General features: G+C 41.6%; 2 protein-coding genes across 7 annotated transcripts in view; both read right to left on the minus strand.

Annotated features, from left to right (window-relative positions):
- The window catches only part of eif4g3a (eukaryotic translation initiation factor 4 gamma, 3a), a 66,985-nt gene extending 65,706 nt beyond the window's left edge, over positions 1–1,279 (minus strand). For all 5 annotated transcript variants that reach the window (XM_069677615.1, XM_069677617.1, XM_069677616.1 and 2 more), the window contains exon 1: positions 702–1,279. In XM_069677615.1, coding sequence (XP_069533716.1) covers positions 702–865 — 164 coding nt within the window. In that variant the 5' untranslated portion in view covers positions 866–1,279. The remainder of the gene's footprint in view (positions 1–701) is intronic.
- A 608-nt stretch (positions 1,280–1,887) lies between these two features.
- ece1 (endothelin converting enzyme 1) overlaps positions 1,888–16,920 on the minus strand; it is a 33,337-nt gene continuing 18,304 nt past the window's right edge. For both annotated transcript variants that reach the window (XM_069678626.1, XM_069678625.1), the window contains 13 exons: positions 16,537–16,602; positions 16,047–16,235; positions 14,374–14,516; positions 14,169–14,283; positions 8,696–8,806; positions 8,514–8,612; positions 8,296–8,373; positions 8,088–8,191; positions 6,370–6,480; positions 5,337–5,404; positions 5,037–5,227; positions 4,433–4,528; positions 1,888–2,862 (listed from right to left, as the gene is read on the minus strand). In XM_069678626.1, the coding sequence (XP_069534727.1) occupies positions 2,686–2,862; positions 4,433–4,528; positions 5,037–5,227; positions 5,337–5,404; positions 6,370–6,480; positions 8,088–8,191; positions 8,296–8,373; positions 8,514–8,612; positions 8,696–8,806; positions 14,169–14,283; positions 14,374–14,516; positions 16,047–16,235; positions 16,537–16,602 (1,548 nt within the window). In that variant the 3' untranslated portion in view covers positions 1,888–2,685. The remainder of the gene's footprint in view (positions 2,863–4,432; positions 4,529–5,036; positions 5,228–5,336; positions 5,405–6,369; positions 6,481–8,087; positions 8,192–8,295; positions 8,374–8,513; positions 8,613–8,695; positions 8,807–14,168; positions 14,284–14,373; positions 14,517–16,046; positions 16,236–16,536; positions 16,603–16,920) is intronic.

The raw sequence follows: 16,920 nt of genomic DNA on the forward strand, positions 1-16,920 counted from the left end.
ACGTGAATTAATAAAACCTTTTTGACTATCAAGTTAACATTTACTTTGATCCGCCATGTCTCTGCATGATATGACGTCAGTTCTTGTCTAACTTCCCCGTCTCATTTTCACGTGAAATTTCCCATTCAGAAACTCACATTTCCGATTATTCCGACACCACGTGAATGCAGGATAAGTCACAAGTCATGGATGAAGCTTTACTGCTCTGCGACGCAGCATTCACTGACTTGTGCACTTGCTAGCCACAGATGCTATCTTTACTTTAGCTGGCTGGCACAGTAACTAGGCTAATGCACCTGGCTAGCTAACAACGGTAACTGAACAAAGCCGGTAACCGGTGTGGAAAGCCCAATAGCTTGCCGGTGAATGTCTTCCCAATAATAACCCCATTCGTCTGTAATATATAATGCAAATGTATTCAACTGACAGCTTTCTTTGACCAGAAACGTGACAAGAAGGAGCAGTGTAGCGCGAGCTCTCGCATCAAACTGACATTTCCGTTAGCTTTGACAACCGGCTTCATAAGCTAATGTTAGCATACTTAGCTAGCTAATTGTCCCCTCCCCTCCCAGCTCCCTCCAAACCAAACCATCATCCCCGCATCCAACCTACATAATCACTAATTAAACAACATTTTGGGTTAGTGTCACAAGTGAGAGTAAAATGCATAAAATCACAATGTTACCCAGGTGAAAGGATACTGAGGAGGCGGCACAACGCCGGGTTGAGGAGCTGTTGGGGCTCCCGGCTGCAGAGACACGGAGGGCAGGGGAGACCGCAGTTGGCTCGACGGAGAGGGGCCACTTCCAGGTCCGCTAACTGCGACAGCGGCGGGTTTGGGAACCACTTTCGGTGGCAAACTCATCGCAAAAAAATCCACAAATAAAAACAATACCTTTATAAATACTGATACAAACAGCGCCTAGCTTGCATACATTGAGCAAGCGTAGCAGATTCTTGAAGCAGGCCCCAAATCCCTTTAACGAACTGGGATAACGAAGCTCGAATAGCAACACAAACGTCTTTTTTTCATGGAAAGTCGCTGTTCGGATCAGCGGTGCTATTCATGGGGACGGTGGGAGGTTTAGCCTCCCTCGCCCGTCCGGAACCTCCGCGGATCCGGCTCGGTTCGTTTCTTGCAAAATAAATAATCGCCACGATCTTCAACCTCCCTCGGCGATCTACCTTTTCTCGTCGACAAGTATGTTTTCTATCATTTTTTTCTCACAGAGATGAGAGACTTCGCCAACATGGCGTTGCGGCCGCTTCCAGCAGTCCGGGCAGGACAGATGATTCGGCAATTCTCGGCCAGTTACGGAATCTCTCGGCTAATCAACTAACCTACAATCACAGACACATACAAAGCAGAGTTTCGTTTCCGTAGTGTGGCAGAAAATACAGATTTTTGTATTTTTATATTAATTATTTCTTTAATATATAATTTTATTTACGGGTTTCTTCTTGTTTTCCAATTCCTGAACTTAGTAAACGTAAAATAATGTAATAAAAATGGCTAACTTATTTATAAGCGTTAAAATCCATTCAAATATAAGGTAGATAATGTTACACTAGTGGGTTTAGAGATTTTCCTGCATTAATGGCCAAAAGCCTTCTTTACGTTTTGTACTGAACTATTAACACAGAAAGTTCATGGCCTGTACTCTGCACCCGCACCAGGACCATAGTATGGATTTTTGTGTTATTAGCGCCACCTACCGTTGCTCTTGCTGCTTCGCATCTCCAAGCCAGAACAACTTTCCATTAGATTTACTGTCACTGGTTAGTAAATGTAACGAGATAGTGGGTGCCACATAATTGTAGTATAACAAAAGGACTTGTGTGTGAACAAAACTTGCACATGACACAGACATTTTTTAAGATTGGTTTTACTATACAAAATAATTTGTGACAAATTCTTATTCATAAAAGAAAGTATGGCACAACATAGCTTTGCATATAAGACTATGTTCTGGAAGAAAAAAAAACGTAGATGAAGCTTAACTTTATTGCTGAGGATCTTAATTCCTTCATTCTGTTTCTGCATTTGGACACTGCTCTCTTGACACCAGGTGTTAAAATAACACAACTTCCTGTAAGTATTGCTTTAAAGAGTGACAGTTTGACCAGGCTGTACCCAAAATGTTTCTGAAATACTGACAAACTGTTGCATTAAAATACGTTTATACCATTTATTTAACAATGGCTTTAAAATCAGCCATATGACACAGACTCTAAATCTTCCACCAGGTTAAAATCTTGCAGGTAATATAAAAATTTGTGACCTTAAATAAAATAGAATTTAAGAAAACAGGAGCAGATTCGAGTACAGTGAAGAGACTTCACCTTGCATACATATCACTCTATTTGACATAGAAGCACTTAACAAAATTTGAGTGGTTCCCCCATTTTTGTAACCATTTGTTGGGTTTCCAGTGTTCAAAAAGCAGCTAAATTTAAGTTCAGAAGGTGGGAAAGCTGCTAAACCAACAGTCTTTGTGGAGAAGCCCTGAAGATTGCAATCGTCCGTACAGAGCAGGCTCATTTGGCCCGATAAGCAGTAAGTGGCAAAGCAGCAGGAGTTTCAGTGGTTCTTGCGTTTCCCCATCCATAGAGACTTTGTCAGCTTCTCAAGCTGTTTCCCCAAGATGTCTGTCTCACTCCTTCCTGATGAACGGCATCGAGGCATCACCAAAGGTCACACTTATGTTTCGGGTTCATGGGAGCATCTGCACTGCAGCCAAAGTGCTCCGAGAACTCCTGTGAGTTTGAAATCGAGCCGATGACTCTGAATCTTGATGGACTGTGAGGATCCGTAATTATGCCCTCGTGTGAGCTTTCTGGTGTCCTGACAGAGCACCAAACCTGCACAGAAAGCCGACAATAAAGAGTCACATAATGGAGAATGAAATGGGTGTTGCTTTTACTTATTGTTGTGGACAACAGAGGAGATCAGCAACGACTGCAGGAGTTTTTCACACAATATACTTGGGTCAGCGATGTCTACCAAATTGTTATATAACTGTGTCCAGACTGATACATCACTACGGTTGATTATATTGTTGTTTGTGGCAGTGCTCTTTTGTTTTTCAGCTACGTCGTTGTACACAGAACAATGCAGGAGCAACAGCATGACAGGCTGTAATCTTTGCAACCACAAACCACAACAAATCTGAGATAAAAGCAGAGAATGGTGACAGACACAGAGGGCAGTGTGACAGCGTGAAGCAGGCCCTGCAGTTTATGTGATATGACTGTGAGTGATGTTGGCTAAAACCACATGTTAACCAGACTGTGATAATGTATATCACAACCGGCTCTGCGGCTGTGGTGTGCTGGGATTGTAAAACCAAATATAAGGACAACACTTTTTTCTCTGTGTGGAAATCTGTTTTTTTCTCAACCACAGATAACAAAGAAAGGCTTTAAAGCCGCTGAATATCCAGTGTTTAACCTTGTAAACATCTCCATGTGCTGTTTTTCATGTGCTACAAGACATATCAGGGACAACGTAAGCAGTCATCTCCATGGCTGGGCCTGTCTGCTTTTAAACTGCAGTGTACCAAGGACAGGCTGAACAACACGTTTTCAGATTGGCAGGTTTGAGACGTCACAAACCTAAGGAGCCAATCCCGTTAATGGACGGTGTGACGCTTTGCATATCATTATGTGTAACCTATGGCAACCACTTCAGTGATGCGTGAGCGAGCCGTAACCATCATCGTCATTTTTGCAAACTCACTACTGACGTTAATTTTACTACTAATAATTACAACATTTCAAGCTAGCTAAGTTTCAACAAGTTGCCGCTAAATGATGGCAGAGACGTGTTTTGTTTTCGCGACAGAGGGGCTGGTTGGAAACGTGCATAGTGGGCGGGGCCTATGCAGATTCAGGATTTTTTTATGAGGTAGAAGGAGGAGATGCCTTGGGAGGATTTTTACAAAGTAATTAAACGTATTTTAATTGAAACTTTTTATTATTTCAAGCAGAGCATTTTATACGTCTTAAAACATGACTGGAGCTGCTCTTTAAGATGTGAGTCACAAGTGAAACATGAGACTGATATAGGGGCTGATATAGGGGTTTAGTGTGGCGCTAGACTTAATAAAAAAGGAAGAATAGTCGGGTGCACTTATATCCCAACGTGATGATGGTAGAGAGCTCTGTGGTCAACGACTGTCAGCCATCATCTTGGACACAGCATTGTTAATCGGCCCAACCCTACTATATACCTCATTCGGAGGGAGAACGTTTTTTTGCTTTCATTTTGAATCTGAATATAAACACTATTTGTATATTGATAGACTATTTCCAACAAACGAAGGGGCATTTTAATAGGAGCATTTTCCTTTGTCATAAAACGTGTGGGAGGGAACAAACAGCAGCAGTATAAGTTTGTGGAAGTCCATATGAAGATATGAGTGATACAAACCTGTGCAAATCCAACAAAAAACAGCTGATGGTTGGTCATTCCCAGCGCAGGCAGCGTGGCCTCCTCGCCGTTCTTTTTGATCCAGTTCAAATAAGCCTTCAGAGAAACAAATGATCAGGTTACACGCATGCATTCAGCAGTCTGCACGTGTAAAAATGTACAGTGATATAACCTGAAGCAAACAGAAGAAGGTAAACATGGCAGAAAGTAGTGCAGGTTGCTCATCCGCTTCACAGCTCCTGACCTTTCATTACATGGAAAGAATGTGCGCATGTGAAGAAGTAACCAGAGGCTGACAAGGCCGCTCATAGCCACCTGTTGCAGTTCCAGGCTTCGCTGTAAACCAGACAACTCTGCTTTTTCCAATACAGATTAATGGATGTGACCCACAGCAGAGTCTCGACAAATAAACTAATGCAGGAGATTAATGTCAGATCTGTGCGATAGTTTTTTGACCTTGTAAACATTCAACCCAACAATGTCGCATGCAGCGCTGGTGTGAACTTTCCATGATCATCTGAACTGAATTAATGGGCGTCATAAGTGGCAGAAAGCCAGTTTCCCTCATGCAAAGAAAATATTCCCTTCTTGTGTGATGTCAGACCTTGTAGGCGGCCTTGAGTCCGCCGTTGTCAGCGATGTTCTCTCCCAGGGTCTGTCGTCCATTCAGAGGCTCCTGGTTGATGCTGTAGTTCCCGTACTGCTCCACCATGCACTGCGTCTGCTTCTTGAACGCCTCCACAGAGGAGTTCTTCCACCACGGACGCAGGTTTCCATCTTTGTCGTATTCCCTGCCTTTGAATAAAAGTGTGAAATATCATCAAATTCTGTGCTGCATCATGCTTTAAGGTGTTTTCAAACAGGTATTTAGGAGGGTGATATTTTTCATCCTTTGATTACCAACCTTGGTCATCAAAAGCGTGAGTCAGTTCGTGTCCCATGACGACCCCAATGCCACCAAAGTTAAGAGCTCTGGAAAACATTATTATAATACATTTTGAAAATGTAAATGCAGCACTCAGTTATATCCCAGAAAACAACTTGTGTGTGTGCGAGCGTGAACAACTGGAACTTTGACTCTCACTTCTGCATTTCTGCACTTGTCTTAAAATGAAGTATTTTACCTAATTTTAACCTAATTATTTTAAGTCTTCAGTGGGCTTTATTTTTTTAATTTATTCTATTTTCTTTTTGTATCTTATATTTCTTGTTATTGTCAATATGGTATTACTGTCCCTTTTTTATTATTAAGGCATGCAATTCCTGTGTTTAGGTACATTCTGTCTTTTTTTATGTTAAGCAAATAAACATTTAGTTCTCTCATTGTGAAGCTCTTTAAGCTGCATTTCCTGAATGAAACATTTTATCAAATTAAAGTCATAGTTAATAATAAAATGCCTGTTTGAGCATGGCTTTTAGGAGCAGGCCTGGCCCCCAGGACTGCAGCTTCAATATTTCAATATATCCTTGATAAGAACATGTCTGTCCGTTCATTATCCTTAAACCAGCACCTCTTAGCTCATTCATGAACACATAATATGTTATTTGATTCCTATAGAAAACAAAGTATAGTAGTGATATTCTGTTGTTTCCGGGCAGCTATGTGTAATAGTTTTTTTGCGACTTCTTGGAGTCCTGTTTACACTTTGACTGCTCTGATTTGATTTAATTTGAATTACTCAGCAATTTGCGATTCAGAATTTGCATGACAAGCTCAAACAGAATGAGTGTTTAAAAAACAGACTGTGTCTACAGCATACAACTGGATTCTAGTGTCAAATAAATGTGCTTTCTGCATGATAGTTTTAAGTTTTTACGACCAGTTACGTACTGGTTTATACCTCAGTGGTGATTTCTGGTAGGGAATAAACTTCTTATTCTTCTAAAGTAAAATCAATCTAACATAATGAACCTGAGGTGTAAAGCAGAAGACCTACTTAGGCCAGGAGTGACTGTAGAACGGAACCTGAAGGATTCCAGCCGGCAGAACCATCTCGTTCTTCGTTGGGTTGTAGTACGCGTTCACGGTCGGAGGAGTCATGCTCCACCTGCAAAAACACGACAAACATATATTCAACATGCGACACCGACATCAAGGTCGCAACTGATTCAAAACATTGATCCCCGCTCTGCAGCATCAGGCTGACTGCAGGGAGCGTGAAGAGTGTGAAGAAGTGGCTCTGTCACTGACTGCTGACATCACACACTGACACACACACACAGGCTCTTTCCCATTCCCACATTCCCCACTCTCTTCCAGCCTCTCTAATTAGCCAATAAATCATCCTCCTTTCTCTCTCAGTGTCAGTAGCGCGACCAAAGGTGGGAGTTCTATTTACATTCACACATATATTCACAGCTTTACGTCTGCTTACAGTAAGCGGTGTGTTAAATATTGGCCCAGCTGTCTCCCGTCTATGACTTGGTTGTAAAGAAACAGGGACGTAACATTTCGACACATTAAATAGTGTGTTCTTGTGCGTTTATGTTTGCATGGATGACATAATCACATCTTTTGTTTGTAACAATACTTATAACTGCAAAAGGGCTGTGATAGTTGAAGTGTTCATGAGATGTAAATCATTTTTGTATTGTAAATATTTGGGTTGGAAATTACAGGAATGTTTGTTTTATAGACTTTTGTAATCAGTACGCCGGCTTGTGGGAGTCAGCTGCAAGTTGAAAAGAAGGCAACCTTGAAAGTAAGAAAAAGGCTTGGTCACAGGAGAGGCAATCTGGGATCCCAGTGACAGTGGTGAATATGCCGGGCGTTTACAGAAAGAGAAACAGATTTTCTTGTGATTAACTTCAATTTTACGGGTCTCGCATTTGCTGAAATTTCAACATCATGATGCAGATTAGTAAAAAGTCAAAATGAGGAGAAGAAAACAACTTTTTTTAAATGCTCGTTTACTGAACGGAGGTCTGATCGATCATTTCTGATGCAAAAATTCAGGAAATCCAAACGCTGAAAGGCTTTTGTGACACTGCATCAAGGGAATGTAACTCAAGTTGAATTTCAGAGCTAGATCTAGAACAGACTGTTGGCTGAACTTGCAGCATGTGTCTATTTATGGAGATTAATAAAAAGCTAAATCATAGTCAGGTAGACGTTGATGCGAGCCGGGATGTCATTACGGCTCATTAGGTTCCGCCTGCTTTTGCTGTTCTTCCTGCAAACGCTTTCTATGTAGAATCTGTAAATAGAGACGGCAGGAGAGGTAACAGCACTTTAACCTGCTTTGGATGCTTGTATTTTTCTTGCACTTTTTGAGAGATAAGTTAAGTTACTGAAAAACTTTTTTCCCTCATTTGTGACCTTATTTATAGCAACTTTTTTTTCCTGTTTTTCATGCGTTTGCATTTTATTTTGCAGCTTGGAATGCCGGCTAAATAAACCATGGTATCATAATATTTTATTTCTTCTGGGAGTTTAAAAGACAGCCCCGTGAACGGAAGGCATGAGAACCCTCATGTGCCCTCCCTTCCCTCCTCGTAGCCTAATTAGAGACAAGGATCAGTTCAGCGGAGAGAAGCTGGTTGCCTGGGAACATTTGTGGATGGCAGCAGGATTCTGCTGAGTCAGGATAAAGGGAATGTGTCCCCCCGTCAGAGCGTGCGACCTTCTCTCTGATGTTTACAGGGAGAAACTCACTGGTTTCTGTTGGGCGTTTTCCTCAGCTGGTCGGCGGTCACTCTGCCTGAGAAGTTGTAGTACTGCATGACGTTCTGGAAGTAATGTTCTGACACCACCTCGAACTGCAAAAGAGGTGAGAAGAAATGAGGTCGACGTGTTTAAGTGAGGCAAATTAAGATGAATAAAAGTGGCAGAATTGTTTTAACACAGCCCCACATTTACCTACATCATTGTACACTTTGTCCAGCTTTGTGGCATTCATGATGAACTCTGGATACCCCACCATGTTGTATAACACATCTGCCTGTGAGGGATGAATACAAATAAACTGTAAGAGACACATTTTTACACCAGGTGGCAGTGCTGTATTTTTCCTGCTGCTTCATGATATAAACAAAACTGTAGGAAAACTTTGAGGAGGAGAGATATACATCTTTCTCCCACCTTTTCTTTGGCTGCTTTCTTCGTCTCGGCATCCATCCATCTTACATACTTTATGCTGTCCTCAAACGCACTTTTGATTTCTCCAACCATGTCTTCAGCCTGAGTCAAGACACAGAAGAAAGTCAGACTGCACTCCATCACAGCACACAGCAGGAGCAGCTTCTGTGAGAGACGGGACTTACGATGGCCTTGCTGTCCTCGGCAAAGGTGTGTTTGACAAACATGGCTCCCAGAGCGAAGCCCAGAGCGCTGTCTGTGTCGCCGACGCACAGCTTCCAGGTCGGAGTGCAGCTCTGCAAACGTCAATTAAACGCATCAGGACATGTTAAGGAAAAATGCAGCCTCACGGTCTCAGACAGTCAGATAACATCAAACTATGTGGCAAGTGTGGAGTATTTTTCCCCCAGTGTGTCATATTGTACCTGCATTAATTAGTAATTTCCTACATTTCCCAGAATGAACATGACTTGAACAACAGGACGTGGGGGAACTTGTACCAGTCAGCCAGAGGCTACATGTGTAGGTGGAGGAAAAGTGAGGTGATAGTGAAACAGCTGTGGAGGGAGCTGAAGTCATAGTGAAACAAGAGACACAAATAAGTGACGTGAAAGAGTTTTTAGTAAGACAACACAGTTTACTGATACTTCTCCTTTAAAGCCCTGTGATAGTCATCTGTTTGGATCATGCTGAGGGAGGTACCTACTTCTGTGGCTCTGAACATTAAAAGCATGTGTTTAAAATTAATCGACGAATAGATTCATTTTACATATGTAAAGAAGGGTCCATCGAGAAGAGATGTTTTATATCAAATATACAGTAAAGAGGTTTTGACTGGTCCATTAAACAGTCTCATTTTGATGAATGTAGTTATTTTTAAGCCTGTCAGGTTATCCTCTGGTCACATGAGGCCAAAGTGCAGGTTGAAAATGTCTGTTTACATGTTTTCAGGCAAAGTTTCACAGCGAGTTGTACATTAGACAGTTTAAATGAAGAAGGAGGAGATTTTTGTTTAGAGCCGTGGTTCTCAACTGGTGGGTCGGTACCCAAAAGTGGGTCGCAGAGCTGTTTTCTTTGGGTTGCAGATGTGCGCTTGGAGAAAAAAAAAATCGATGCTGCGCTTTTATTTTGAAGGACATACATGCAGTAGTAGTGTAGTTTAGTTACACTCCATGTATTCACTGATTAAATAATCTCAGCTACAGTTACATTCTTGAAACTTGATGAGCCCTACAGTGGTTGTATTTATCTTGCAGTTTTTAGCATATTTAAGTAAAGGGAATATTTTCCTCTTATGCACTGCCACCATTTAGCTGTTGTTTGCCATTTTGCTTGTTGTTTGTGTTGTTGCTATACTGTTGTCTTTGTGATGTTGACATACTGTGATGTTTCATTCTGTCTCAGGTCCAAACTGCACCATATTTCATCAAATATATTGGAGTAGGGATCGACTATCGATTATCGGCGCCGATAATCGGCATTTTGACGCATATCGACATCGGCATTTTTTTTTAAAAACCGATAGGAGTGCAGAGTGCTCACACACACGGCGGATAGGAGAAAAAGTTCATTTCTTTGCAAATTTTATTTAACTTTGTTTTATTTACTTAATAAAACTTCAGGAAGTTATTTATTTATTTATTTAAATTTTCAGTTAACTTTATGAGAGATGCTGCTGACCCTGGGAACTCACTGTGCTTTGTGTTTGTTTGTTTAATAAACATATGCTTAAAGGCATTTAAACAAAGTTAAGAGTTGGAGTTTGTATTCTTCAAAATTTTGACGCCAATATTTTCACTTTTACTGCAAATGAATATCGGCTCCAAATATCGGTTATCGGCCTCCTTGACTACTAATAATCGGTATCGGTATCGGCCCTGAAAAAACCATATCGGTCTATCTCTATATTGGAGTGGTTAAAAATGTGGGTCGCGACTTGACATTGAGGAGGTGGTGGTGGGTCCTGAGGTGAGAGCAGTTGAGAACCACTGGTTTAGAGAATACTTCACTGTGACTGTGACACTGATCTGTTCACAGGGGCCGCCGACAACAGCACAAAGTAAAAGTTCCTTGGTGACAATTCATCAAAGACTTATACGTTAAATAAAAACTTAAACATGCATTTTGATTTTATACTAACTTTAAATCCAATCAAGTCAAACAGTGAGAAATCCCAGAGCATTGTGCAGAAGCAGAATCAGCTCAAATAGAGAATGAGACAAAATGTCTGTTATCCTCCTGTGACCTCTGAGCTCAGTGTTTTTGAGGGAAAGTTGAGCTGTTATCTCTCTGCGGGCTGAGAGACACACTCTTCTCTCTAAAGGACTGAGGGCTGGTTTAAAAGACTATAATGGGACAGCCCTGGAGGCTCTGTCTACTTACACCAGAGACTGAAGCAACGCGAGTGAACGGACCAGAAGACGTCTAAAAAAATGGAAATGAATAACCAAGTGATTTCAGCAGGGAAATGAGTTGCATCCGTATTTGCAAAGTGCAGTTTCACTTAGTGCTGAGTCATTTACCTAATAAGATAATTATTTACTCTGTCGATAAGGTTATGTTGTGTTTTCTGGCTACATGATAGCAGATCAGACCTACAGACAAGTACAAATGTCTTCCTTTTGAACACACAGCAACTGTTTGTGATAGCTGGCGGCCATGTTTACGATGTTTCAGTCCATGTTTGATCAAATTTACATCAAAATAAAGTGTTCTTTGCTTTTCACAAATGGACTGATGTCTGCGAGCTACAACTCGCCTGACAAACGCTTCCTCCCAGTGTGGCGTCTATTTGAGCTGCAAGATTTCCAGTCTCTCCCTCTGCTCTGTCATTGCCATCGCTGCCCTGCACCAGTACTGTGCTCATACCTTCAGCCCCACCACCACCACCCCAGCATCCACCTGCAGGCTCCGGCCAGGAGGGTTTAAGATATGATCTCATCACTCCTCAAATTTCTGCATGTAAAATAAATCTGCGAGGAGTGATGAGGTCAGAGCCGAGACGCCAAACACAAGCTGTGCTCTGCTGCTGCAATAAACATTTCAAACGGTCACAAACGTGAATTGTCCGAATGAAATGAACGTGAAATTTGTGAAAGATTTACATTAAAGACTAAACCTGAACACATAACACAGAAATACCCATAGAATCTATTTTTATGTGTCTCCAGCGATCTTTAAGCAATGATATATAGTCTTGACACACTCAACCAGCTAATGAGGGTTAAACAAACAGTCCCGAAATGACAGTTACTATCAGGTGAACAAGAGGACAAGGACAGCTGGAGCTGCATGCATGCACAGATAAAGAGGAAACACGGTCTTAGCGAGGAAATGAGGAGTGTTTTCAGCGAGTTGTAAAACCCCGAACACATGGAAAAAGAGACACAGCTGCACCTTCACATAAACCAGATACACAAAGAGACGCACATCGAAAGTTGTGGGTTTGTTATTACAGCTTGACCTCAGTTGGAAACGAGGCCGAGCGAGCAGGATCCGGCTCAGATAAGAGCCGGGATCACGGAGCCTTCGCAGTCACACAGACACTTTGAGGAGGAAGTGCTAGTTGCTGTCTGGACACTTTTAGAGCACACCTATTAATGTTTCAATATCTTCAACTATATGTTTACAAAGAACTGATTTTCTTATTTATTCGTTGAGTATCTGAATCATTTCTTTGGTTGAAAGTAATAAAAACTGTTGACAGTGATGTCTGTGGATTATACAGAACACCCAGGCTGATGTTCCTGGAAAAACATGCCCCTGTTGAATTGTTTATACGCTGATTTTTTCATGATTTAAAAACCTTGGTTGTTCTGGGACGGCCTCAAAAGCTCAAACCCAGGCACAAAATGTCAAAACCAGCTGCATGCCGACAGTGGAAGACTGAGGAAGTGATTTTGTGTCATTTGAGCGCACTGTCCCTTTAGCATCACCTTAAACCAGTCTCTTGTTTCAGTATTCAACAGTATGAAAATTGACCTTTATCATACCATCAACATTTGTTTCCAAGGGTCATGAATCCTACCATATCTGTTCTCAGTGATTAAAGGGTCATTGTAAACTGATAATAATAACCTAAACTAACCCTAGTTTAGTCAAATTATGGGATGGTAGGATGTGCCAGTGAATATTTAACATGTTAATCAGTGACCTGATTAATCTTAAAGTGATAATCTCAAAGATTTTCATGTAAATAAATGTCTGTTAAGTCACTATCTATCGCCCAATGAGGTAACACAATGGTGATTGAGCCTATGGCCCACTGATGAAAGCCTTTGCATCTGCAGTATTACAGACCGGGTGTCTGTGGCGACTTTCACGGAAAAATCACAAGTGGCGCCCAGTTAGTGACGCGTTCTCCATCACCCAGCAGTGGTTGGTCTGTCAGAGAGGGTAGGCGGAGCTAAGCGGCTGCTATGGCCGAACAAACAAAGAAAAGATGGATGACTACAGATACAACTTACAACTCCAAAGAAAAAGAAACAGAAGCAAACAGTCAGCGACCGTCAGCGAGGAAAATCAAGAGTTACAACCGGAGCCAACCGTGGGCGTCACACATGCAGCACTGTCTGGATATCTGGGAAGTGTGCTCCTGCAATTACCGTTTATCGCCACAGGCGCCGCCAAAGAGAACCAAAGTGAGATCTTCGAGATTACCACTTTAAACTTATACAACCTCTCTGTATTCAGATATCATTATTTTAGATCAGGATAGTGATTCATGTAATGATGCAATTTAAAGAGGGATTTCTTATATTGACTTTTTTGGAAGGTTTTTTTTAGCTCAAAAACATGAAAGGATCTGAAAAGTACAATCGTAGGTTTTCCCTACTGAGCACGAGTGTTTGCATACTGAAAACCATCTTTTCAGTTGTGGGAACCAAACTATTTAGACTTCTTGTTTTTCAGTTTCAGTTTGAGTTGGTCTCAGGGGATAACAGCTACATTTGGTGATGTTTACATTCATGCTACTATGCTGAGTGATACCGTCACGTGTTCTGGGTATCTATCATCCGCACATGTAAACATAAACACAGAGTTTAATCCCTGTTCAGCAGGATATGTAGTTGTTCCAGTAAAAAAAATAAGCAGTTCTTGCTCAGAGGAAGTTTGTGCAATCAGGTATAAGGCAAATAAAAATCCCTGACTGATTTATAACTCTTTTAAATTCTCGTTAAATTGAAGTTCATCTCCTCTCTTGGTGCCGGTTTCAACTTGTCTGCTTTCAGTAAAAAGTGATTCCCCTGCAGACTGTCACACACACGAACAAGAGGTCAAGTGATAAGCTCTGTAAACTACACTGTTTGGCTTTGGCACAGTTTCTGGGTCAGTACTGGCCTCCTAAAACAAACATATAATAGGATGTATATAACGTTCATTAGATTTAACTGCTTTCTCTTCACCTTCTAACAATTCATACACACGTCTAAATGTTTACATCAAAAGCAGAAAGTCAAAACAGCAGCTGGATACTTCATTTACAAACATGCATTAAATACATTATCTAGATGAGAATCTGCCAGCAGGTAGGAGTGCATAAAGCATTGCTGTTTTTTTCCCCACTTTTAATCTGCTTAATCCCACCTCTGGCTCTGTGCTTAAATCCAACTGTGTCACACTAAACCGAGAGTAAAAGGTCTAAACTTCGTCCCTCACCTTCTTTGTTCCGGACATGACCTCGAGGAAGCGCTGCTCCGCATCCTGGAACCTTTTGTCCAAAACGGACACCATCTTCCTCACCACCTTCATTATCATGTAGTTGTTAAGTAAGCTGAAAAGGAAACATCATATTCATTGTTTTGTTTCCTTTCAGTGGGAGGATTAATGCATGTATACATCATGTAAACGGTAAGGGTCTGACCTTTTATTTGTTTTACTTATGAGGTCTGAAACTTTCTGGAGGTATTCTTTGGCATAAACAACCACCGGCTCCGACTCGTTGAGCGGCACAGGGGCAAACACTTCTGAGAGGTACGGCATCCAGTCGACTGCAGGAACCAGAGTCTGCAAACACACAGAGACAACACACACACACATGAACAAACACAGAGAGGTGCAGCTGTGAAAAGCCTGTTCAGGCACATTTAACTTCCCTCACTACATCCCACAAGAGGTCAGGATTTGTAGACGATGATTGTTGTCCCGATAACGATGCGAGCAATATCAGAAATGCCTTCACTACCAGTCAATGCATTTTCATAATTTATTAGCCACCCAAAAAGTGTACGTTCTTCTTCTTGAAAACAGAAGTGCGCACATCAATAACATATACAGTATAATGGCTGGCACAAGGGCTGCAAGATTATGGCCAAAATGATAATCACGATGAAACTTGAGATCACATTGACGAGCTGTGTCTCTTGTTTACTCCACTCCATTCCACTCTGAACTGCCGCTTCAAAGTAGGCGCTCATGACACGACATGCAAGCTCCCCCAAATGTGAAGCCAAGACCTCGTCGCCCCCTGAAGGCTGTTAGTTTAGGGAGCGCTTCATTTGATATGCAGCATTTTAAACGCCAGTATCGCCATCAATCAATTATTTAACCTGTGGAAGCCAATATTGTGATTCATGGTGCAGCCCTTACTGCTGCCAACAACTATTTTTATGGACAAGCAAAGAAGAACTGATTACAGTTAAATCATTTGATGTCAGCAAACAACAGCCATGCGCTGCTAACATGAGCGAGCAAAATGTCAGCTATCTGGGGGGTTTTTTATCGGACATTTTAAGGCTGTATTTTTTTTATTTAAATTCAAAATCATTATAAAACGCAAAAACACAAAATGAAGCTGTTTCATGTTAAAATTCAGAATTTCTCTGACATATTTTAGCACAGTGGTTCTCAACTGATCACGCTGGTTCAACCACTAAAATATATCGATTGAAAAATGGTGCAGTTTGGATCTGAGAGAGAACAGAACATCACAACAGACAACAGTATAACAGTACGTAAGGGGAAAATATTCCTTCTACAGAAATATGCTGAAAACTGCATCATAATTGCAACTACTTTAGGGCCCGTTGGGTTTCAAGTATGTAACTGTGGCTGGATTATTCAATCAGTAAATACACAGTGTTATTAAACTACACTTCTACTGCACGCAGGTCATAGGAAACCCATGTCCTTCAAAATAAAAGGGTAGCATCGACTTTTTGCCACAACTTCAGCGACCCACTGAAAACTGCTCCATGACACCGTGACTCCATGTCCCGACCCACCAGTTGAGAACCACGGCTTTAGCAGACACAGGTCATCATTGGGAGACCACAAGCTGAGCTAGCGCTAACGTTAGCTCAGTTTGTTTCTAGATGCGGAGCTTGTTTTTAGGTTAAGATTCCTCTAATGAGGCAGGTCAAAAACTGAAACCAATTATATCACATCCATACAGTTTGGGTGGGAAAGCTTACAGCTGAATAATTATATATATTTTTTTTTTTTAACACACGGGTTACTCCGTATTGGACCACACTCAAAACTAGGTATCAGATCTGTATGAGGGAGGGAAGAAAATGACATTAACTGGAGTCTTACTTTGAGATCTTTGGCCTCCATCTTGTTGTAGATGAGCTCCTCGTCTCTCCTCTCGTCCTGGGGGACTGTGATGTTGGCCAGGGTGGTTTCAAAGTCCACAATCTCCTCCATCAGCGTCCGAGACGTCTCCTCGGAGCCTCCCAGGAGAACCCCTAACTCCGTCAGGAAGTTGAGGTATGCCGTCAGATACTGCAGAGTCAGAGAGGGCAGCACAGTGAGGAGGGGGTGTGTACACAAGAGGGGTGTGTGTTTGTGTGATTCAATTAGAAAAGTAATCCTAGACTATGCAAATATGGTCTAGTATGCAGAGGATTTCCTCCTGAAGCTGGAATATTTCCCTTTTAATATTTCTGACATTCTTTTGAAAAATCTGCAATAAGCTTTGAGGTATTTTCATAACTGGATTCAGAGCTGTTGTTTTGTTGTCATGACAGAAAAGTCCAGATATTGATTTGCATTTTAAAACAAGGTCATTTCTGACCCACTGTACCTTTTCATTTGCTGTTTTGTTGAGGTAGTAATCCCGCGAAGGTAGTCCCAGGCTGGACTGATCCACCTGGAGTAAACAGAAACATCCCATGACTTCCACTTGATCTTCCATTTCCTTTCAACACTCACAAACAACCCTTTATTTTCATTCCTGAGCTGTGAGCATGCAAGCTAAAAGCAGAAGCTCACAGAAGGAGATCTTATCTGTACCACTTGCTACAGTCTCATGACGCCCTACAAAGGAAGGAGTGTGAAACCAAGACCACTGTTTTTATCTGCCCAGATAAAAAAAGAGTCCCCTTTAGGGAAGTCTGTGAAAGCTGCCTGTGTTGGAGGGAATTTTATTCAAGAGCTTAAATGTACCGTTTGAAAGGTTTCAGGGAAG

The sequence above is a fragment of the Semicossyphus pulcher genome, unplaced genomic scaffold, assembly GCF_022749685.1.
Source record: "Semicossyphus pulcher isolate SPU_LCO1_2020_fin unplaced genomic scaffold, fSemPul1.0.p SCAF_3, whole genome shotgun sequence".
In the NCBI taxonomy this organism is placed as follows: domain Eukaryota; kingdom Metazoa; phylum Chordata; class Actinopteri; order Labriformes; family Labridae; genus Semicossyphus; species Semicossyphus pulcher.